Consider the following 23,420-nt stretch of genomic DNA (forward strand, 5'->3'; position numbering starts at 1 on the left):
TGGTTATTGGGAGAAAAGAGCTTAATGAAAAAAGAAGAAGAAACTTTCACAGGGAAGCTGGAGGAGAACGTGGCATCGTGTGATCGAACAACAGACCAAGCAATGGAGTTGACAATGATCAATAACATTAATATGGGGTGCCAGAGAACAGTCCGCTGCAGGCGCATTCACTATCCGTGGCTGAGAACAACAGCAGGCAACACCTTAAAACTTATGTACTCTTGTGTTATTCGACCTGTCACAAATCCAGAGGTTTGTCCACCTCGTAAGATCTCACTTTGGAAAATGGTGGACAACTTTTAAACACCCCATCATCAACAACAATGTCCCTAGAAGGGATGGAAGCAAACAAATGGTTGCCAGGTGATGCTCTCTGCAATTGTTTTGATAACCAGTCACCTGCACATACTCCAATAATACTTGAATCAATCGAATGATTTGTTGTTCCCTTTTTTTAACTGTACTACATCTTGCGAGAGGATTCTTGGGTGGAATTCTTGCTGGGATCACCAGGAGTTCACATTCCCATTCCTTTGGTGTCGGAAAACATTGTGGCCTCCTTTCCGATCTCTACTGCACACTTTACAAAATAAGAGTAGTTATTGAAGAAACAAACTTTCAAAATAAAGAGAAGTTGTTTAAACAAGCCGTTCTGAAGGGCAAACTAACACAAAACAAAGTTGATCTAATATGATTTTGTACTTCTGGGAAATAACGCAGATGAAAAAAATAAAAAATGAAAATCGGTCGATTAGCGAATCAAATGAGCCCATTTATATTGATCTCATATTACATCAAATAAAGAATCTGGCAAATCTACATCTTTTCTAAGATCTATGCTTATATGAAAGCTCTCAGCGGCATACTAAAAGCTTTAGAGGCAACTTCCGATGGTTTGGGAGTTCGATTTATTAGGAGTTACAGACGCACTATTATGAGCTCTCGCAAACTAGTGAACATTTATATGAAAAAAAAAAGGAAAGAGTAATTGGTGAGTGTGTGAGTGTGTGTGTGTGTGTGTGTGTATGTTCATTTTTCAGTCTCATGTCTTTCTGCTTGAGTTCCACATCGTGAGTCAAGAAATGCAAGTTTGAAAAAGCAAGCATATGAAACAGTTGTATTAGGATTTCTAAAAGATGTAACGCAACTGCAATGATGTCGATTAATGAAGATTTAGAGACTAATTTAGAGACTAATGTGATTATGATTAACATGAAATGATAATAAGCTAATAAATTAGCTATTTTGCGTTATGATCTCAGAAAGTGAATCAAGTCGACTCAAGTTATAGTGAAGGCAAAATTTTTCTTGGTACAAATTATAGTTTTTCCATTAGACCTTATTATCCATTAGATCTTATTTTGAAAAGCGTCTTGTTTCTGCCTTCGCCTTACTGCCACACTTAACTCTATCATCCTATTTCACACATCAGCTACCACAAGCTAGTGTAATGCAGACAAGCACCCATGTTGTGTTGTTGGTCCCGAGAAGCCAAAAGAGGTCCTCGCCCCTCGCCCTGACTCAATTCACCCCTTAAATACCCTGCAACCAATTAACAAGAGGCATGAGTAGGGCCCCATATCTTTTAACAACCTAGAGCAGGGGTGCTCAAACTTTTTCAGCATGCGAGCAACTTGTAAAATGACCAAGTCTAAATGATTTACCCACAACAAAAATGCAAAACATATATTTACAAATATATTGTGGATTCTTTATATGTACAATGTAAATTAATGTACCTTGCATAACCACATGAGCCAATATTGCACAAAACAAAATAATTATGTACATTTTTTGTCATTCACCCAAGTTCACTATGATGACTTGCACTGAATTGAATCAGCCGGGGAAGCACAGTCCCTCCATAGTCCCAAAATATGTTGTGTGAAAAGTGACTGCTGTCCAGACAACTGGGATTTTAGTTCCTTCACCTTTCTTTCTCGGCACGCTTTTCGGCAGGAAGACCATGTCGTATTTTACATGAACAGTCCGAAAATGCCGCTCCACAATACCCTTCTTTGGTATTGCGATGGTAAACTGGCATATGAAGTAAACACACTTCGAAAATGTCATCGGGAAAAAAAGGCCTGCTCCCATTTCGTAAGAAAATGATACGTTTTTTCATCTTACTTGGTCAAGCTCCCCCACTCATTTTATACCCTTTAAGTTCAAGAGAAAAATTGGAGGTAACTTGCTGACTAGCTTGTTAGTATTGCTGCCCGTTGCGCCGTTGTTTGTGCATGCGCAGTGACCTCAGTGTCAGAAAAAAAATCAAATGTCATCGGACTATCTGCCCTGTATATCAATCAAGTGACGGGATGGATGATGGCTGACGTTTATTTCTTTAATGTCATGCGATTTACCAGTATTACCTTTGCGATCGACTTATTGAGCACCCCTGGCCTAGAGTGTAGTTTGTACAAGTGAGGTGGTGCATCCTACTTTGTGTACCCCCCTCTCATGCAACTCTACAGCAAAAGATGGACTCTTAGATACGTTAATAAAAACCAATATGTAGCTAACATAGTAAAACAATATATTGATTATTTATTTAGTCCCCTTTTGTACAAGAAAATGAAAGCAACAATGTTTCAATATTTAGTATCTAGCACAACAACTTTGATATTTCAGCAGAGTTGGGGCAAAGAGGCGTGGCAGAAAATGACAGTCGCTTCCATAGAAAAACAAACAAAACAATATCCCTCTACATCAACAGAGTACTATAATATCCCTGTCAGTGACTTTAAATAAATTGAAAATATGTCAGTCCTTTCAAAATAAAATCAAAAAAATACGATACCGTCACATAGTAGCTCCATCAGGACCTGATAATGAAGAAGTTGGTTTGTTTGCAGGGATAGGCGCCGTCCTCAGGAGGATCGCCAGGCGATGACCGATGCGTCCCCCGGCCGACGAGTCACACTCCTGCCCTTGACGTCCCCACCCTCTCGCATACAGCTCTGCCGCCGCGGTCGTGACAGAAGCAGCTCGACGCGGAACTGTTGTACCTTAGCTTAACCATACCGCTTCACAACGCAGTTCACCCTTTCCCTCGTGTTGACAGGCGAGGAAACTGAACTCTCCATCCACCGGGTTAATTCATCCCTCAATAAGGCTGAGTCCGCACACCCACGGCTCCTAGCAAGACCGGGCTAAACTCGTGGAGCTAACGTTAGCATAGCGTTGCGGCGGCGGCCCCTCTTGCTCAAAACGGAGCCTGTTGTACCTCGAGCTTCAACAAACAGTCCGTGTTTAACTCACAAAAGTACCTGCTCTCTAACGCGTTTTCCACCGTGTTTTCAGGTACTTTTACGGAAAATACGGAAAATATTTTCTTTTTTTTCAGCTCTCTACTTCCTTTCTTTTCGCATTTTCCCTCCCGCCTTTCTGGGCGGGGCTACTTTCGGACAGTAGCACAACTGAACTCCACTCGGTGTTTACTGTGCGGAAAATCCCCCAGCAGGAAAACACTACACTTGAATCACAACCCATTTCTCTCTCCGTCACACTGGCCTTTGAATAAAAAAAGAGCCAGAAACATAAGTCGCTGGAGAGCTTTTTCGGGAAGAAACGAGCAAATGATGAGACCGCAGAAACGTCGCAGACTGCATTACGGTGAATTGATATTATAGGGCAAAATTATTGTAATTGCCTAATATAAGGTGTTATATTATTATTATTATTATCAATCATTCTATTCATTTTAAATGATTAACTGACGGTGTTCCCTGGTGCAAAAAAGGTTGGGGACCGCTTCATTAAAGAGTTTATGTTGAGTTTTGAAAAACATTTTTGATGAGTCAAATCCTCTGATGTGAAATTGGTCGGAAATTTTTAAAATATGCATGTTATATTACAATCAGTATCGCATCATGTACCTTTGTGTGTGTATGTGTGTGTGTGTCATTGTCCTGGAGTGAATAAGGTGTGAAGGTGTGTCAGCAGGGTGCAGGTGTTGAAATGAGCAGGATTGATGTGCTCACAGCGGATGGCCTGGGATCCATCGCCCGCTTGTGGGAAATGGCCCTGTGGAAGTTACTCGTACCTGCGGTATTTGTGCCCTTTACAACTTTTCGGCATGCCAGAGGCCACCGCAGAGAGCATATTGTCATCGCCTTACTTACCCATGACTGCACAGGAGCGCGCAAGCTTTACACAGAGTTGCTAAGCAGACCAGTGTGAAGGGCTAAATTAGGAACAAAACTGTAACGCACTTGCTGGAAGTGGACCGGCAGTCATCGCTCTTTGGCATTTTAAGAGGACAGATGTAGGACACATTTACATTCGGAGCTTGAAGAAAACGGCACTCGAGTTTTTCTGACTTCTTTTTTTTGTTTGTTTGTTTTTATCTAGCCTTGTATTGTGGGGGTCTTGTGTTTCCAGCGTGCATTTACACATCTAGTGCTCTCTGAAAAAAGTACAGGAGACACTAAACACTCTGTTTCGAGCAAAATTGCAAGCGAAGACTTCTTTCGCTCGTGTTTTGTTTCTTAATGATTTATGGCCAGAGTGCGGAGGAAGACATTTCACCCCTGCTTGTTTGAAGGACTTGTGGGTCTGCTGAATCACTTCCTTGTGTTGCCCCTCAAAGTCAATAACCAATGCTGGTTCGGGGCTTTGAATCCATGTATCCGTGCACCCTTGAGCATCAATGTCAGTCCAGGAGAGGTGAAAAAAAAAAACTGTCCTGGGGTGAACCAGCGCTGCTGTGAAGGATGGAGCTGTAGCAATTCTCACATATTATATATTAATAGCATGTCTGATTGATTGATCTCAACAAGGATCAGGTTTAGACATTGACAAATGTAGGCAAGCTAAAGTGAAATGAAAAACAAGGCCATAAATCTATATTTATTTTTCTATTTTATAAAAAAAAAAAAAAAGTCATATTAAAAGCCCACTATGAATTCCAGCGATAGAAGCCTTTTCATTAATTCAACTCATCCTTGATTCTGCAAAATATATATAGCAATGAAAATCAGTATGTTTTAATGTAAGTAACTGAAAAACACTGGGGTTACACTGAGGCAGAGTAATGTCAGTCAACTTTGTTTTCAACAGCATAAAGGTGTCATTGATCCCTGATGGTATTAAGAGATTAAAAGGTTCCCTGTCCTCACTGTGGTGTTGACAAGTGTTAGGACTCATGACATCATTAGCATAAAGCTGGCTCATCAATAAGCACTTGCTTGATCCATCAGTCTTCCTCAAATGTGGCCCTCGGGACTCAAACACCGCTGCCTGCCAGCTCAGCGAGAGGCAGCCTTGAAATGTCAGTCATCTGGCACGCACAGCGTAGACAGGCACACCTGTCCTGGTGGTTACCTTCGGACCAGGCGCTGTTGCTGCCTGGTTCCATTCCAGCCCTCTGTTGATGCTGCCGGTGTCAGGAAATGTTTGCCGCTTCCCGCTTTGCTTTTTGTTTGACTGTGTGTACAAACTCATGACTTTCTGCCACCTGAAAGAATGTCTTGTGTGGTATTGTCATTTATGTATTCTGTGTAGGGGTTGTATGGTTGTGTGTGTGTGTGTGTCTGTGTGCGACTGTGTCAAGTATAGCAGTGTCGGTGTCAGTCAGCATGAATCTATGGGATGTCAGTGTATGACAGCTTGCCTGGGTCTGATGTGATACTGCACCACAGAGCATGACAATGTCTTAACTGAGAAACCTGTGTGCCGACAGACGCTGAGGATTTCAGCTGGTGCTACAGTTCATCGTGCAGGGCCTCTCCCTCCGCCACGTCCAGGGCCCCTATCAGCAGCAGGGCTCCGGTGGCACTGTCTCGAACGAAGATGATAAACGGGTGATCGGCGTAGAAAAGCTTGGGTTTCTCGATGGTTTCTTCTTTTAGATCTGCGCTTCCCTTCCCGGCTGTGGCAGCCAGTTCCAGAGAGGCCCAGTGCAGCACGTCCCCCAGGTAAAGCTTCTCCTGGCTCTTGGCTGCCACCCCGGAAAAGTCAGCCACCTTCCGATCCCACACGTCGGTCAAGCCAAGAGCAGACAGCGCTTTCTGGGAGACACAAAATAGGAAATCGTTGACTGCTGTGTATAAGTTCTTCTGAAGTGGGAGCCTGTCCTGCACAGAGGCATTCTGAGAGAAGCTGCCAGGACACTGATCAATTATGCACGCGAGGAGACCAAACAACGAGTGGGAGGAAAAGCGCATTTTAAAATTTCATGATGCAGTGACATTCAGAAGTGGGAAAACACTGAATGACCTTTTCAGAGTCCGCAACATTAATAACGTAAAAATAAATATACCGTCCAAAGCCAGTGAATCAATAACTTTTATTCTGAACCAGTATTTTACCATAATGTTTCATTTGAGATGGGGAGCGGGCTGGCGGTTGTCCTTGTTTTGAACCAGCAGAACAAAGTGGGAGACAGGGGGGAAGAGGAGGCGGAAAAGAGGAAGCAGGGGATGAATAATTTAAAGAGTGATGCCCCGTGACCTCGGCACCTCCTTTGTTATGCCTCTGATATGAATTCTACAGAAAGTCGTCGTCATGACAGGTAGTTTATCCTCCGGTGGCAGAGGGCCACTCACTGTGACAGGATTCGCTAGGGGGCCAGATGAGAGCATGTGTGAGTGCGTGCAGATGCACCTCAGCTCATGGCTTGGAGGAAAGTCGCAGAGGATGAGGAGTGGTTGAAGATCATGTTTGCTGCCTTAAACTTTTTTTTTAACAGATTTCACACCTTTGAGACAGGAAATCTCTTTGTCAACTTTTGCAGGTTGAGATTCGGTGTGATCCACAAAACAAAACATTTAGAGAGCAATCAAATATTGTGTGTAGATTTTCAATCGGGTTTGATGTTAAACAAAACACTGAACTTGCCAAACATACCCACTGTCACTGTTCGGTTACAGAGGGGTTCAGAAGTCAGGGTTGCCATCGTTAGTAAAGACAAGGAAAACACAGTAGTTTAGAGGGACTGAGAGAGTCTTTTTGCTCTAACTCTGTTAACTAAGGCTGAACAAACCTCCTGAAACAGCAGTGGAAGAAGTTTGGCCAAATGGGCGAAGAGAACAGCACCAAGAAGGATTCAGAGTGGTTGGCTGGGCCAAGACAGCTGGTCATGATCAGTGTACACAGTGGCCTGGTGGTGGGCAGACACACAAAACCTACCCAGGGATGTCCAGGCTACGACTGTACATCTACTGCAACACAAACAACACGTTTGTGAACAAGAAGCTATTGGTTGCAGGTAGGGTCTGCAGTGTAGATAGTGAAGCATAGTATGAGACTTGTCACCACTACATGATGCACTTGGCTCAGCAGACATTAGGGGTCATGCTGGCAGTGGGCGGGCTTTGTTTGATACGATGCAACTGTGGTTTTGATTTGGCAGCCAAAAAAAGTCTACTCAGACTGCTGGTAACAGTGACTGATTGGGCATCTGGCGTGTTTAGTTCTGCGAGCTGTAAGCAAACATGTCAAGCCGTGCAAAAAGTCATGCACAAAACATTACAAATCCGCTAATGAATTGTGTAAGTAAAACTTACTTGCCATCCTAATCACAAATTAGTAGTCTGTCCTCTTATAAACGGTTATGAAATACAAGTTGAATCAAACACTGTGACAGTCAGAAATTGACTGTGTGTGTCATACAGACGTATGCTGTTGTTTTTATTTCATTTTCCTGATTATGTCATTTTATTTTCCTGATTATGTCATAATGAAATAGTTAAAACTCAGAGCTCCTTGGAATCTTATACTAGATTGGACAGTCAAAATAAAAATAAATAAAAGGATTGCAAATTTTTTTTTTACGTTTACATGGGTATGCATGCGGACATTAAACAGTATCATGTTTCCATATGCCACAAACATGAAACACATGTTATATGCAGTAGTCAATATCTGTCAGTACCATGCATGTACTTGTATCACACACACACACACACACACACACACACACACACACACACACACACACACACACACACACACACACACACACACACACACACACACACACACACACACACACAACCCTGCCTACCCTAATGCAATTCTATTGTCCCCATCCATTATTCCTCTGCATTTCTTCTACCCGATACTGCTACATCACTGTCTTCCTGTGCTGCTCTGCCACGTGCCTTGTGTCCCCATCCCTCATCTTCCCTCTGTCCTGCCTCTATTTTCCCCACTCTGTCTACTTCTAACTCAGTCTTTTTCCTTGCCGCCTCATCGTTCTCTTGCTTTGACAAGCCAGCTTGACACAGTGCAGGTTGCTCTCTCAACTGTGGTATCTCTATCAGTGATCATGCCGAGGTTTTTTACCTAGTGAGGAAACACACTTGCTGTTGTATTGGACAAATGGAACTTAGGAGACGAGAAAGGACTCATCTCACATGTCCATTCTTTCTTATTGCATCCCCTGGCACTTCTCTTGGTGTCCCTTGGCCAACAGTGACATCAGTTACAAGAGGAAGCTTATAAATAGTACCAATCCCCACATGGCCTCAACCTTCCCTCCAACTCCTGCTCAACTTGTCAAGGTAAAAGCACTTGATTATTTTAAGTCATCCAGTCTTTAAAAATTAAGGTACCCGGCGGCGGCATGCTGGGATGCAGACCAGGGAGACAGAGGATCCTCATGCACTGCAGAGGTGTGGCACTGCATTGTATAGAGTGAGAAACCTCTGGGAGGTGCTCTTTGCCTGCCCTTTCTCTCTGATGCATCGCCTGAATCTAAGATGGAACAGTACCGGGCAGACTGCTGATGCCTCGCACACGACATCAACGAGCTGTTTGTCTGTGAGTGAGAGCCACAGGCATTGTCAGCCAGTGGCATCCTTTTGTGTATATGTATGTGTGTGTGTGTGTGTGTGTGTGTGTGTGTCCATGTGTGTGGGGAGCTCAGTTGGCCGTCAGCGTTGCAGCCTAACCAGGCATAGCATCAACCCTGAGGCATGCACCACTCCACATCACATTATTTCAGCTCGATGGCTGAGCCCACTAAGTAGCTTCATTGGTGTCCTATGGGGTTTTTAAGGGGACATATCGTGGCAGTCAGGAGATGCTAAAGCTTTATCCGTAGGGAGTCATTGTCGTTGAGGTTAAAAGACAGAGCAGCCTTACCGATTGACAAAAGGAAAGAAAGGAAACAAATGGAAGAGCAGATATCAAAAAAGAACACATGTTTGTGGAGTAATTCGCAACCTAGCGGTGGATTCAGGTCTTTCTGTGTTGTTTTCATGTCCGAGAGCCTGCTTGATATAATTGGGTTTTTTTTTTCTCACCTCCTTGCAGTGAATAAAACCATCCAAGTAATTGTGTCAATAAATTTGCAGTGAACTCTATTGCTTGCGGGTCTATGTGAGTCATCTGTCCAGGATGTGCCAAACCCCTTGCTCAGAGTCAGCTGGGACTGCCTTTAGCACTTTAGCTATAACTACTGAATGAGCAGGAAAAAAAGATAGAGGACACTACTGAACACGGCATTTCATCTTGGCTTTTCGCTGCGAAGCTTGACAAGAGAATCTTCTAAATAGAGGATAATTGAAAAAATATATATACATTTCAAAGTTGGGATTCAGAAAAGACACGATTTTCCAGAGCCATCATCAGCCCTTGCCCTTGTGGTCATGCCAATATATGTCAGATCCAAAGCAGTTTTAACCACTGATTGACAGGTCTGTCTCTGGGGCCCAGCATGTCAAACAAGCAGGATATAGCGCTACAGCTGGCCAAGGTTTTATTGATTATGAATTGAAAGAAAAATCAATTGCTATGTAAATATTACGATTTTGGTTTTTGAGCCATTGTGAAAGGCATGCCTAATCACTTAAGTGCATTTGCAATCTTTTTGCGATAACTTAACAGTTCTCCAAAACTATTTACAGCACTGATTAGTTTCAGACCATGGAAAACAGCCCAACTGTCCCGGTAGAACAAACAACACCCTACCCATTACCACTAATATAACAGTCTACTGTCCAGACCCCATGGCCGCTAGTGTGTTATACACATTCACTGTGCAATGTGTTAATGGAAATATTTCCTTGCCTGTGTGTGTGCGAGGGAGTGAAATAGCGATAATCAATAGCAATTTTTGTAGCTTCTATATCTGCAGCACATTATTCTGCATATTCAGCAACAGTTCTGTATATGGCCAAAACAACTTCAATTCTATCTCAAACCCTGAATTTGTTTTACAAGTCATTCTGATTACAAAATATAAACTCACTGAGGCCAATTTAATTAATAATAAATCCTTTTATTTTACATTTTATGTAACATTGTAAAATATTTTTTTATGATTCATCTCTTACTCAAATGAATCAAACTGGATTTTGGATGAGCAGCTAAGTGTATGAATATTACTTGGCAAAATCTATAATTGTATTAATCCCCCCTGCTCCTCCAACTGCAGCTCAAGAGGTAAGTCATTTCAATATCTTACACCAAGATATACTGCAACTCATTATTACACAGTTATATTCACTTAGACACATCTTTTTTTTTTTCTTTTTTTTTTTATATAGCAAGTCAATCAGAATTATTCCATTGGATCCGTTCCCTTGACGCTCTTTTTCCCACCTCCTCGAAATAAGCACACATTTTCACTGTGATTTAATGATTTAAAGCTACCTGGACCCTTTTATGGGTAAAGACACAATCATTTCCAGCACACAAAAAAGGACAAGCTGGAAAATAGATCTACTGTGATTCATTCATTCATCATTATCTATACCGCTCATCCTGCACTCAGGGTTGCAGGGACTTGGAGCCTATCCCAGCTGCTTTTTGGCGAGAGGTAGGGTTTACCCTGGACTAGTCGCCAGTCAATGACAGGGCCACGTAGAGAAAAATAACCATTCAATCTCTTTCACACATCATATAGACATAAAACCATCAATATCTCATTCATATGTCTGGGCAATGAAGGGTCTCACATTGACCTGTGTGTTGTTGGACTGTGGGAGGAAACAGACTAAGACGCATGGAAAATGTACAAACTCAGCACAGAAAGGTCCTCTGTTGGAATTGAACCAGGAACGTTCTTGCTGTGGGGGGAGCGCTAACCACTGCTGCACCATGCTGCCCTGATATCAATCATCTGAGTAAGGCCACCGTCAGCCAACATAGATTTTTATTCAACTGAATTCAATTATTATCTTATTTGGCACGTATTTTGCCTTTAGGTCACAGAATACCTGTTGTCTGACCCCCAGGAGAGGAAAAAAAATCTATGCAAAAGATTTTTTTTTTTATTTTATTTTGAATAGAATAACTTTCCAACACAGTACACGGTAGCTGATAAAACTGTATTATTATATTGTCAACAGGTACAGCTGGAGAGTATGTGTCTGTAGTGAATGCTTCTATTCTAAACCATGAGGACATCCACCACAACAGCTTAATTTGGATATCATGCTTACATAGGCTCGTGAAACAACTCAACGTGAGGTAAACTACTAAGAACTCCAACAAAGATAGGCAATTGGCACATTTGCTGTGGTGTATCGACAAATCCTTCAGTAAAGGCAAACAAGGAAAGAAAAGGTGCATTTTATGCTTTAGACCCCAGATGTCTGACTGAAGCGCTGATCTTGAAAACATGTGCTGCTTTTCCTGGAAACAGTACAGCTGCACCGATTTACACAATTCTAAGCTAAATTGTGTTTTCCAAAATCTTACCAGGTAAGTATGATGGATAAAACTAACTAAGTTGTTTTGCTGCCTAATCTTACACCAAATGACCTTCATGGCCAGAAAAGAAATCATAAAGGAGGATAATATATTTGAAATCTTCAACAGTCCCCTCTGTCCTTTAAGATTCTGGGAGAAAATATAAATAAATGAATGAATGAATGAATAAATAAATTAATGAATGAATTGAACCAACCTGGCAGGATCAGTTGGGACACACAAAACATGAGCAATCAGCAACTTCACCATCACTCAAACGCACGGGTATAAAACTCTACCACCACTACTCCGGCACTGCAATGGCCTTCTGTTCCCCCTCGGCGTAACCGTCACATCCAAACGATCCTATTTTAGCCCTCCTCCCCCCAACATAAACAACTACAAACATGCCCTGCTTTTCAACACTGCCCTCAATATCGTGTGTGGGTGGCTTCAACCATGCAGTATGTGGCACTGGCATCATCACAGCTCCATTTCATGGATGCATCTGATGCTGGCTTTTAAAGAAACCTCTCTGTCTCGCTCACACCATCAACTCACTTGAGGCTTCAAAGCCTCTCCATCTCTTTATTGAGTTCAATAATACTCCTATTGGTATCTTATTTACATGAGCTTTTGAATGGTCAATATGCTGCATCTCTCCTTTACTTGCTCACGCATACAAATGAACTACTTTTTAGTGCACAAGGCCATTTAACTACAAATAGGATAGTGGGAAAAAAGCATTAGCTTTTAGTGAGATATTTAACTAATGGCCATGAAACACATCTGATGCTTTCAAATGATGCAAGCCTGTGATAGCAGTGTTAAAACTGCTGCCCCTCCACACTGTATAATGCGGCCTGTGCTCTTGTAAATATTTGATGGCCTTTTGACCTCATTAGCCATGATTGAGTGAGCTCTTCGGTGCACACTCATATGTCTTAGTCACTGACCGAAGATACAGCGAGAGAGGAGCTCAAGCATTAGAGCGTGTGTGTGTGTGTGTGTGTGTGTGTGTGTGTCTGTGAGACAGTTGTGGCCTGGTCAGCGATGGATCAGACAGAGTGAAAGAGCGATGACGGTGGTTATTCAGTGACCCCTGGGCCAGGCTTATTAAGAGGGTTCTCAGTCTCTAGCTACTGACTCCAATGGTGTCTGCCCTTCGCCACAGAAGAACTCCTCCCATACGGAGACCGAGCGAAAGAAAAGGCAAAACTGCTGGTATTTATAGTTCGTCATGACGGTTTTTACCTTGTCCCCAAGCTACCGTTGACCCTCTTTATCCTAATGCTCCACTGCCTACCGCATGTCACTCCTATTTAGGTCAGCATTGTCAAGGTGAGACAGTTAGCTGATACCATATTAGAGGGATGTGAGACCTACAGAAAAGAACAGCAGTTGTAGGACTGATATGTCAGAGGACTGAGCAAAACAGGGGAAAGGGTGCATTCAAATGCGGCAAATTTGTGCAACATCTCTCCGAAGAGCAGGATTCGGTTTGTTCTCATTTGCCTCAAACACAGAACACGAGTGTTAGGGTTGACACACGGGACAACTGGGATCCTCTGTTTGTCCAGATACTGCCCTCCATGCACTGACAGACAGAGTGGTAAACAGCATTAACGCACGGTGATGAGCAATTATTTGCCCGACCCAATTGGAAAAATGACCGTCAGAGAAGACATGGCAGGAAGTCACTGGCCAGAGGGTCTGGACAGAGGAAGGGAATAAGACTGATTTCTTTTTTTTCTTTTTTTCTTTTCATTTAGGCTCCATTCTTTGAATGCCTTTTATAATGATTTCTTGAATGCACTACTTTCCTTAGAGAGAAAACTTGAAAAAGAAGCCAAAACAGCCAAATTCTTATCCGTAAATAGGTAGCTTAATGAGATTATTGTCTAGCTTTTTTTTTCAAACCAAACTTTTTTTTTCTTTTTCTCTCCCATCAGGCAAACCCTCTTTAAAAGAGGATTTGTGCAACAGTATGTACTCTGCTCTATCCCTCGCAAAGTCGTAGCCGTGTCAAAAGGAGATGTTTCAAGCTTTAGTTCTAGATTACAGCCTCCTCCCCGGAGAGCCCTGACAACGTTAATGTCAAAAGCTTGTTCTTTCGGGCATGGCTAGCAGAATAACATGGCAGAGCAAGATGTTTGCTAAACTAGAAGGAGGGCAAAATGGATTTCATCAGTTCATGATGAGGTTACAATGTACATCTAAAGTGGACATGGTAATAGGTTCCAGTCAGTGTAGCCTGCCCAGGGGAATGGATTTTACTGACGTGCCCTCTGTAGCTGTCAGGTTCAACAAATCTCTCTCTTACTCTGCCTTTCATTCACATACAACTATTATACAACCACTTGCCAATCGCTTATTCCAACCCCAACTCACACTGGACAAAAAGGTACGAAGAGGTAGGGCAACCTCATAGGAGGTACATGTACAACGCAGGTGGATGTGGAAATAAAAAATGACTTTGTGCAATTGGGTGTGATGACCCATTTACGATTACATTAGCTGACTAAGTATCAGGTTGGTTATAAATTACCAAGAAAAAGGAAATTCTAACCAGCATGCAAACAGAGTACCGTTACACGGCAGTCGGTGTACCCGTTGGTGAGTATCTCAACTTGACTCCAGTTGGACCTTTAGTACTGTTTACGGCAAACCAACAAAACCTTTATGTTCTGTTTGAAAGCTATTTAAATTTTCATGTGTTTTTAACTCTGCAATAAAGTGTTGTGGCAAAGCCTAAAAACACCGCTTTAACTGAGAGCAATAACAGAGGCAAGAGGCAACTGGACAGAAACATTACAAGAAAACTTTCTTTATACATGACCTACATCTGCAGGACGTGGCAGGTTTTGCAGAGTCTTGGCATTCTTGCAGCATGCCTGCGGCCTCAACTTTGCAACATACCCATGGCTAAGTAGTGCTCTAGGGTTTGAAAATTAAGAAAATCTGAAAACTCCACACAGTGAGATTATCACAAGTAGCTACTAAACAAATGATAGCCTGAGCTTTTCTCCTCCAATGCATTGTTACTTCCTGCCAGCTTCTGATATAACACAAGAGAAAAGTCCAACTGGGATGGACTTTCAAACCAGTATGCCGCAAGCTAAGATAAACTAGCAGACCTAACCAAAAAGGTAATGCATGTATAAAGATGATAAATAGAATGAGGCCTTACAACTACCACGCATCAAACATGACACATGAGAAGATGGGAATACGTCATCTTTCATTTTGGTTACGACAATGTTTTACAACCCTTAAACATCCAAGCCATGTCCCACACCCACGAGTTAATTTCTTTTGGGCAAAGGTACGCTTCAGTTGAATGCAGTTTTGAAGTAAACCATCTTAGGAATTGTTGTAGGGTCCTTCAGATGCCAAGAGGAAACAGATAAAATTATGAGGGATTTGATTCCTAACCACAAAATATTTGGGCAACTTTAGACCTTCAACTTCTTTCTTCTGTGATTCAAATCAACCACGTTCATATACAGAAGCAAGTTTTTTTTTTTTATTTCAGTAGAAAAAAAAGGCAAAAACAAGCAAACAGACAAACAATTCATAGTGATTGTGGACCATTACATATTACAACTACTTTTTAATGTTAATTTGAGCCTGACTGAACAAAGACATGGAGACTGGAAATCAAAGAAGACATATTTAAAATTTGAAACCTAGGATGCAGATCCGACTGAAAAGCCAATTCCTTGACAGTAAACTGAGCCGTTTATAGTCCATAGTGAGCCATAGTTGATCCATAATGTCAGATCAACGTAACTAATAGAGAGATGTTTCACACAGGACTGTTATTTGCAGATAATAAAGAACAAGTGGTAAGAAAAAATAATCTTAATTAAAGATAAACAGTTTTCCGAGGACTGTTCGGTTCACAAAAGTCAGGGATGCCCGTTTTTTTTTTTTTCTTTCTTCATTCCCATAACAAAGTCTATTCTTGCTGCACAGGAGTGAAAGTGAACCTAAAGGGCAGTGCTGAGTGTGACGTGAAAAGAAGTGTGGGAAACAGAAGCATTTCGACCTGCCTGCATTCTTGACTCTACCGTAAGTTGGAAGGGCCACGTCAAGCCAAGCCTTCAGTCACTGAGTGTGCTGAATGTGTAGAGACAGACAAAAAAGCTGGTGTGAGGGACAGGTCACAGGTGAAAATTGCCTGAATGAAAGAAAAGATGAAAAACTACAAGCGAGAAACAGGAAACACGAGAGGCTGAACAGAGACCCACAATACAGCAGAGCAGAGGTGACAGAACCAAGAGAGGCGATATCTGAATGAAATACAATACAAAAACCCTTGAAGTTGGAAGACCAAGTGCCAAGTATAGGCAAGAGGAGGAGGTTCCTTGGAAGGGAACAGAGAGATAGAAGAGGACTAAGAAGGTAAAGAAACAATCGCATGAAAAAATATGAAGCAGGAAAGTAAAACATGAAATGCTCCTGGGAATTTCACTGGTAGTGGAAAAAAAAGCACTGTTTCTCTGTTGCTCAATGTACTGTAACAGGTCACCAGCTCAATCTATTGTGCGGAGAACCAAGACAGCGCCAAGCCGAGAGGCAACTAAAAGCAACCAACAAAATGCGGTAAATCGCACTCTTTCTCAGGATTTGCCAAAATCTAAAGCAAAAACTGAGGAGCACCAGCTAACATGGCCATGCTCCAACATTATAGGTCTGGACAAACAACAGTAACGTATCATTACAGAAACAAATAACAAACGCTTTCACATTTCATCCATGTTTTTTTCGCCCTTACAACAAACAAGCACTTGTCTGCTATGTAACACAAGCATTATTTGTTAATTTGAAAAAGCTTACCATTAATATTTTATAAAAACAAATAAGTTAAACTTTAAGTGGATGTAATACTTATATTGCAAGCTATTTCTTGAGGACTGAAGTGCCTCTCCAACGAAACAAGTTATTAAAATTTAAGTTTGTCATTCAAAATAATTGGCTATTCCAGCAATATAATTAGATGATAAACATGAGCCCATAAAAGTGTACATTATTGTTTAAGCGTGGACTTTTTTATAGAGCAGTTACAACAGGGGTTTTGTCCCTCAGCTATTGTACTTGCCTGCAGACTGAGCGTGCTGGTAATGTTGGCCTTGGGTAATGAAATGGCCAAACTGGTGACACTGGTCTTTTCCAGCCACTTGGACAGAAGCTCAGGGGTCAGCAACTTGTCCAACCTGGACAGACTCTCTACGTGGAAGGGCAGCAGGAGCACCAGGCTAGCCTTGCCCTCCCACAAGGTCACTTCGAGCACCTGCACCATGTTTTCCATGTCTTCATGATGATGATACAAACCTGGAGGAGGGAACAGGGGGCAGAGAGAGAGTCGAGGGAAGGTCAGCAGGTCAGGGAGTGTCAACAGCAGTTCTCTTAGGTGACTTCAGACCTAAACTTTAGTGAGAAACAGACTCCATACACAATCATGGACTACATACACTTTATTGGCATTTCCTAATTTAGCCCGTGTAAGAATGATTGAGTAATTCTTTCTATAAAAATGGGGTTAGAATACATTATCTACAAATGTATTGAATGCCAACTGTTACAAAGGGCTCCCAGGGGGAAAAATGTAAAAATAAATTTCACAACAAGAAATTACATCATTAAACAACATTAAAGAGAAGAGAACGGCTTGAACATTTTCTACCATTATTGCAAGTTCGCTCTGCCTTGTTGTTTTAAGAGAATACATAAAATATGAGAAGCATGTATAATAAATTATATGAAGCACGGTGAAAAATAGCAGTGAAGCAGACCCTTACAGATGTTCAAGTAGTTTGAGACAGTGATTCATTCTTTTTGCAGCTTTTATTTTCTGCCAGTACAACACCAGCACTCTTTATTCTGCCTGTTTGTTTCTTACCTGCTCTGTGCATCATCATCACTTTGGTGTATTTCTTGCCCAAGAAGGTGCGTAGCTCCACACTCTCATCATTGAACTCTCTCTCCCACAAGCCTGGACCAAAAGCAAAGGGTTTTACCAAAGGAAGGATGGCAGAAAAACTGGGCACAGTGTTAAACAATGCCAACTTTCATAAAATACTCAGAGTGAGAGCGTTGGACACCACTTATGAATCATTGATATGCACTGCCCATTAAAAATGTCTTTTCAAAGCTGCTGACCTGCAGCACTAAACACGAGCGGTTACGAGCTCCTTAATGCCACAGCATCCCATCCAGTGTTCGACACATCCCACTTGGCCCTGCAACCCCTTCCCCCCTCCACCCCGACATCTGTCAATTTAGGAGGCTGAGAGTCATGGAATTTCTGCTATAATGTCCTCATAACAAGGCCCCAAAGCTGTTGGCCCAATCACGGAGCAGGTGACAATGGATGGAAGGAACAGAGCGACAGATTCTTACAGAAAGTCCCCCCTTTGTGAGCATCAGCAGGAGCCAATGGTGACTCTTTTTTCTTCACTGATTAAATGCCCGAAAAGGTCACCACGCACAAGTTACATGCAATTTTCAAATGCTGTGGAAGGCCAGAAATACCGACATGCCTCACGTACCCCTGAAAGTGTGACAAAGAATAGTCCAATGACAACAAGCTTGCACTGGAATTGTTCAGACACATTACAAAGAAACACTAACTGTATTACAATTCTGATACCAACAAATCTGTTTTTTTTTATTAATTGTGCTTATTCATCGAGGGGGTATTGTGCTCTGGTTCTTATCATTACCTAGGGTGGTCAAGAAAACATGCACACTGAATAAATAAAAAAGACAGTGGGCAGTCAAATAATGGAACTCAGGTTGGGGTTAACAATTCTACAGCTTATGATTTTTGTTTTTTTGTATTCGAATACTGATAACTGTGATGCCTCTCTTCATGAAACAATTATAAATGTCTGGATTAAAATAAATAATTTAATATAGTATTGTTTATTACCTTGTCTTTTTTCCGAAGTAAATATCACTTGTTTTAAAGGCATTGATACAAATGCCATGACTCAAATTGATAGAAATTACAAAACAAAACTGACAAACTAATAAATATATTTATTTCAAAAGGGTCAAATCTGTAGTGAAATCAGGTTATATTAGTGGAAAAAAAGAAAAAGAAAAAAGTTTTCAATCGAAACAGAGGATTTAACTAGTCCTTGCGATGTTTGGGATAACCTTAAACTATTTGGGGTTGACCATTTGAAAATAGATTTTTCTGAACTGACATGTCACCAAGAACGGTCTCAAATGAAAGTCCTCAATTTTGTATATCAGACATCTCTCTTACAACTACTGGTGCTGATTAAATGAGCTCAATGTGTTTATTTATTTCCATTATATTTTAAAATTGATACTGATTAATGGCTCGCTTCATTTACTTGCTTTTTTTTAATCAGCTTACTGCTGATAGCAAGCGTGTTGGCTTCCCCAGCAACATGTAGCTTCTCTATCACTGCAAATTAGACACTAGCAGATCAAAAATTACAACAACACGATTCTCCCTCTGAGGCATGCTGGTACAAGTCACACACATTCTCCATGCTTCCTACAATATTAGACACAGAAATGCGATCCCTCTGGAATTCAAAATGACTGGCTGAGGGTTACCTGGAGTGACAGCCACATTGTTGAGGTGATGTCACAACGATTCACCAACTCCGCACAGTTGTTCCGCATGTGTGTTTATGCACTCTGAGATTTACTGACCTCAGCAGGCTGCAGAGGTGTTTTGGCTATACGAGGTTGTCTCTAGACTGCTTTGGGTTTGCACTGCATTATCTCCTTTTATAGGACAATAGAGCACAGCAGCAGGGGGACGGGCCATTAATATCTATCAACAATAAACAAAGAGACAATTATAGATCTTGGAACTCCAAACACTCACAGTCACCACTTTATATTGTAAACTTTGGGCAAAGACAAGAGGACAATGACAGTAAGCAACCTGCTTCCCATCCTCCCTCATCAGATTCTGATTACAAGTAGTCATGGTATTTCATAAGCTATTCTTAGAGGCTAAATATGTGGGGACTTGGTGTTCCCTCTCACCAGTTCTCTCCTCCTTCGTGTTCCCATGTCGCTACATTATTTTGTGTGTAAATCTCTCTACAGTTCCTTTTCTTGCAAGTTCTTATTTTCCTTCTGTCTCCAGTGTTTGTTTGTCTAAAACGGGAACAAAGCTTGAATTAATGAACTAGTAGAGACTGGAACTCCCAAGATAGGTCCTTTACATCCCTCAACTATGTCTGTCAATCTCTTTATCCCCTCAGAAGGCCAACCTCTCTTTCTATACTTCCCTTTCCTTTTCTCCCATCTCTTTTTACTTAGCATTTTTTTTGTCGCCATCCAAACATACCCCCCTACACTGTTCTTTCTCTGCAATCTGTGTGCCATTCTCTTTGCCTTTAACACTGCTCTACAATAAACACGTTCCCCCCTGACCTTCCCCTTCTTTGAATGCAGCTCCCGGGGATGGAGGGACAGCAAAGAGGTTTTTTAATTCCCCCCTTCAATAATTCACTAAAAGAGAATGAAAGTGAAACAAACAAAAACAGGCAGTGCCAGAAGAAATTCCAGCACTGCATTATCACGCGACACAATTCGTCTTACAAGCCTAAAATCAGGCAGATAAAAAGTTACATCAAACTGACAGCATCAAGTAAGAGCAATAAGTAAACTATCGACCATTTTCAAATTATGAATCAAAACTAGAGAAATCCAATTTTCTGTAATCATATTGTGCGCTGCAATCTGGTTCATAATCTAATTTGTATATTTCTTCCACAAAATTAATGAAGCAACCAACACAGGTTGGTTCAGAGAAAAACTAATTTTGTAATGAAGTCAAAATATCAAACAAAGGGAATTAATTAAATTGCTTATCAATGTATATAGTCTGCTAGGGAATGTTATTTTCTGAGGGCTGTCTGTTGTTTTCACTTCGGCAGCCGTGCCTTCTTTGCACCTAATAAAAAAATAATACCTGCGAGAGGGAATGGGGAGAATAGAGGGGGAGACGGGAACAGATAAGGATGTGAACAGGAGACTTGTGGGAAGAAGAAGATGAGAAGTCAGGGGTAGATTAGACACATGATAAACAATGACAAAAGCAGAGAAACAGTGACAAACGCCACAAAAAGAACAAGTGGAATGGAAGGATATATTTAACACACCATCATCTTTTGTGGGAATTCAAAACAAAAACAGGATTCTACGTCAGCAGGCATAAGGCAGGGAAAAGATTACATTCTGAAGAATTTATCATGGAAATGGAAGATAAGCCATTTCTTTGACTTACAATAAAGTTGTGTTGTTAAAGAAAAAAAAAAAAAACGACTTCCTTTGACACTGTAAAATGAACTCAACACTTTCTAAAGGGCACTGTGACTACTGTTTATCTTCGGATAAAGATATGTTTGGGGGATGTATCCCAGATGATGTTGTAACTGCCTGCATTTGTTACCAAAATATCGACGGGTCACCGCTGAGGGCTGTCACAAGAACAGATCTGAGCCAAACAGAAAGCTGGAACGCTCGAAGCACAGATGTTGGGCATGATCCTGAGGGAGGGAGTCTGGACACTAGCTATTCAGTTATTTAAGATGACACATCACACACACCACTAACAAATCTCCCAATGGAAGATGAATACGCTCTCGGTAATAGACCCCAGATTCATTCTTTATCTGTTGTGTGCACCAGCTGGAGTCTACCACATGCACATTGCACACAGGTGGACCTGCTGGCATAGGCAGTGACATGGGGCCCACTGGCAGGGAGGCTCTGAGCTCTGCCTCAACATGCAACTGCAGTCAATAGTAAAACCCCTGACTACCAACCACGTATTGAGACACTGTAAGAAATTATTGAACAGCCCTCCAAAATTAGCAGAATAAATATTGAAAAATTAGAACTTCTATTTAGCAGCATCAGAACACTGATTACAGATTTCTTTCTTTTCCAGTTCACCTATTTCTACTGTGAACTTACCCTTAAAGCACAGTGTGTTGGCCAATATCAGGGCACCAGCTTCAGCATGAATTTCAGTATTTAAAGGGGCACCATTGATTCCACCCAAGCCGGCTTTTGCCCAGCCAAGAAGCTGCATCAGGTCAGCCTTGGAGTCGCCCTTACTGAGTGTCTTGTGCTGCAGCTTGAACCTGGTCCGGGCATCTTTTACAAAGACTTCGCTGAAAGCAGGGGACTGCTTGGAGAATATTGCCGAAGAGGCGTGCAAATGGAAAGCGGTCCCATTTGCCTCAGTAACACTCTTCAACCCTGCAGAAAGATGGGCCTCTACCTGCGCTGTTGACTTTCTAGATGACGGGGCCTTGAGGAGATCTTGGAGCTGGCTAGCGGTTGTCCCTACCGAACCCCGACCAAGAGCTCCGAGAGAGGAGGCCACGAGCAGAGGGGAGAAGAGTGTGTTAACTGAGCCGGAGTCTGAGCGGAGGGTCTTGTATAGATGCAAACCCAGAGCCCAGCTGGGGTCACCCAGGGGTATAGGCGGTTGGGTAAGGGGGGTCTTCTTCGATGAAGTTGCCACAGAATCCTGCACAAGGAGAGCTAGAAAAAATATGAGGAAACAAACGGGGAGTCCGGGCACCATGGCAGACCTGCGGATAAGCACAGAACCCGTGTGAGTGTGATGAATGACCTGAGTGAAGAGTTGCAAAAATGACAAGAATGTATTCCCCTCTTTAAAAGGGCTTAGCATTGATTCGTTTCTTGCGGTATTGTAGCTTCCCTTGCTAGCACTGGAATGTTCATACTTTACATAAAAGCAATATAAACAGCCTGGAGCACCGCACCCCCACCCACTTCTTGATCAAACATCCTCCTTCCCACAGAGCCATTAACTTGATTTTGTAAATTCCCTTTTTTTTACAAAAAAGCTATTATCTTACCCTCTTAAAACCTGAATACAACATCACCAGAGATTAAGTTGTCGAAAGCAGCTTGAACTAAACTAGGAAGACAAAAAGCTCTGTGGTTTTCAACACAGACCCCCGACAAGGAGGGACCATTGAACGTCTCACTCTGCTCTGAGCCCCGAAGTCGACAGCGACCAGCGGCAGGGAAAAGCTCGGAACCGGGCGTGTCTGTTTGAGTTTACCGTTTATTAATTCGAGTTTATCCCTCTCCTTCGACGCGCTCCTTTCGCCTCTGAGTTCCAGAAGGAAGTGGCGGGGGGCTCAGACGTGGCAGCCGTCGGCGTGTGTGGGGGGAGTTTCACCGTCGCCCGTCGGCTTCAACCAGCTCCCTTCCTCCGGCTTCGCGAAACTTCCAGGGAAGCGGTTGCCGTGTGGACTTCACGACGCGTCGGATATTATGAGTAACAAACATTCACACATGTTGTTTCTTGAATATGAACAAAGTTTTAATACGCCGTAAAATAAGATAAATTAACTGCTTTTGTACTTGAGAAACGCAGCACTTTTTTTTTTCCTCTAGACGTGTTTAATATGTATGTCAATTCAATCACTGCTGTTAATAAAAACGGCTCGGCCATGAGGCTGTGAAGTAGATGTGGGACGTGAAGCCACTTGTTCCTCAACACTCCAGCGCTCTAGTCTCTAAAGCCCTTCAACAGAACGTCCTTGTGGAGATATACGATAATGCTTCCCTGGGATTTATCCCGGGAGTGATGGGAATGTATTGAAAAAAAAATACATTTTAGAATCAACCACTTATCCTGGGCCTGCATAAAGCGCTTATCCATTCATTCAAATGACCTCTTGTTCTTGAGGCGCGGTGGGGAGTGCAGTACCATCATCTTTCAAGCG

At 42.1% G+C, this 23,420-nt stretch overlaps 1 protein-coding gene across 1 annotated transcript; it reads right to left on the reverse strand.

Moving 5' to 3' along the window:
• Positions 1-4,893: 4,893 nt before the first annotated feature.
• Positions 4,894-23,018, reverse strand: serpinh2 (serine (or cysteine) peptidase inhibitor, clade H, member 2). The gene is made up of 5 exons (XM_086166182.1): positions 22,751-23,018; positions 21,625-22,250; positions 17,549-17,641; positions 16,748-16,980; positions 4,894-6,011 (listed from the first exon to the last, which is right to left on the reverse strand). Exons 2-5 carry the CDS (start codon positions 22,241-22,243, stop codon positions 5,706-5,708), a joined length of 1,251 nt encoding a protein of 416 aa, XP_086022308.1. The 5' UTR covers positions 22,244-22,250; positions 22,751-23,018; the 3' UTR covers positions 4,894-5,705.
• Between the last annotated feature and the right edge of the window lie 402 nt (positions 23,019-23,420).

Source organism: Fistularia commersonii, chromosome 19 (genome assembly GCF_037954325.1).
Source record: "Fistularia commersonii isolate RoL2024-O1a breed Wild chromosome 19, RoL_Fcom_v1.0, whole genome shotgun sequence".
Classification (NCBI taxonomy): Eukaryota; Metazoa; Chordata; class Actinopteri; order Syngnathiformes; family Fistulariidae; genus Fistularia; species Fistularia commersonii.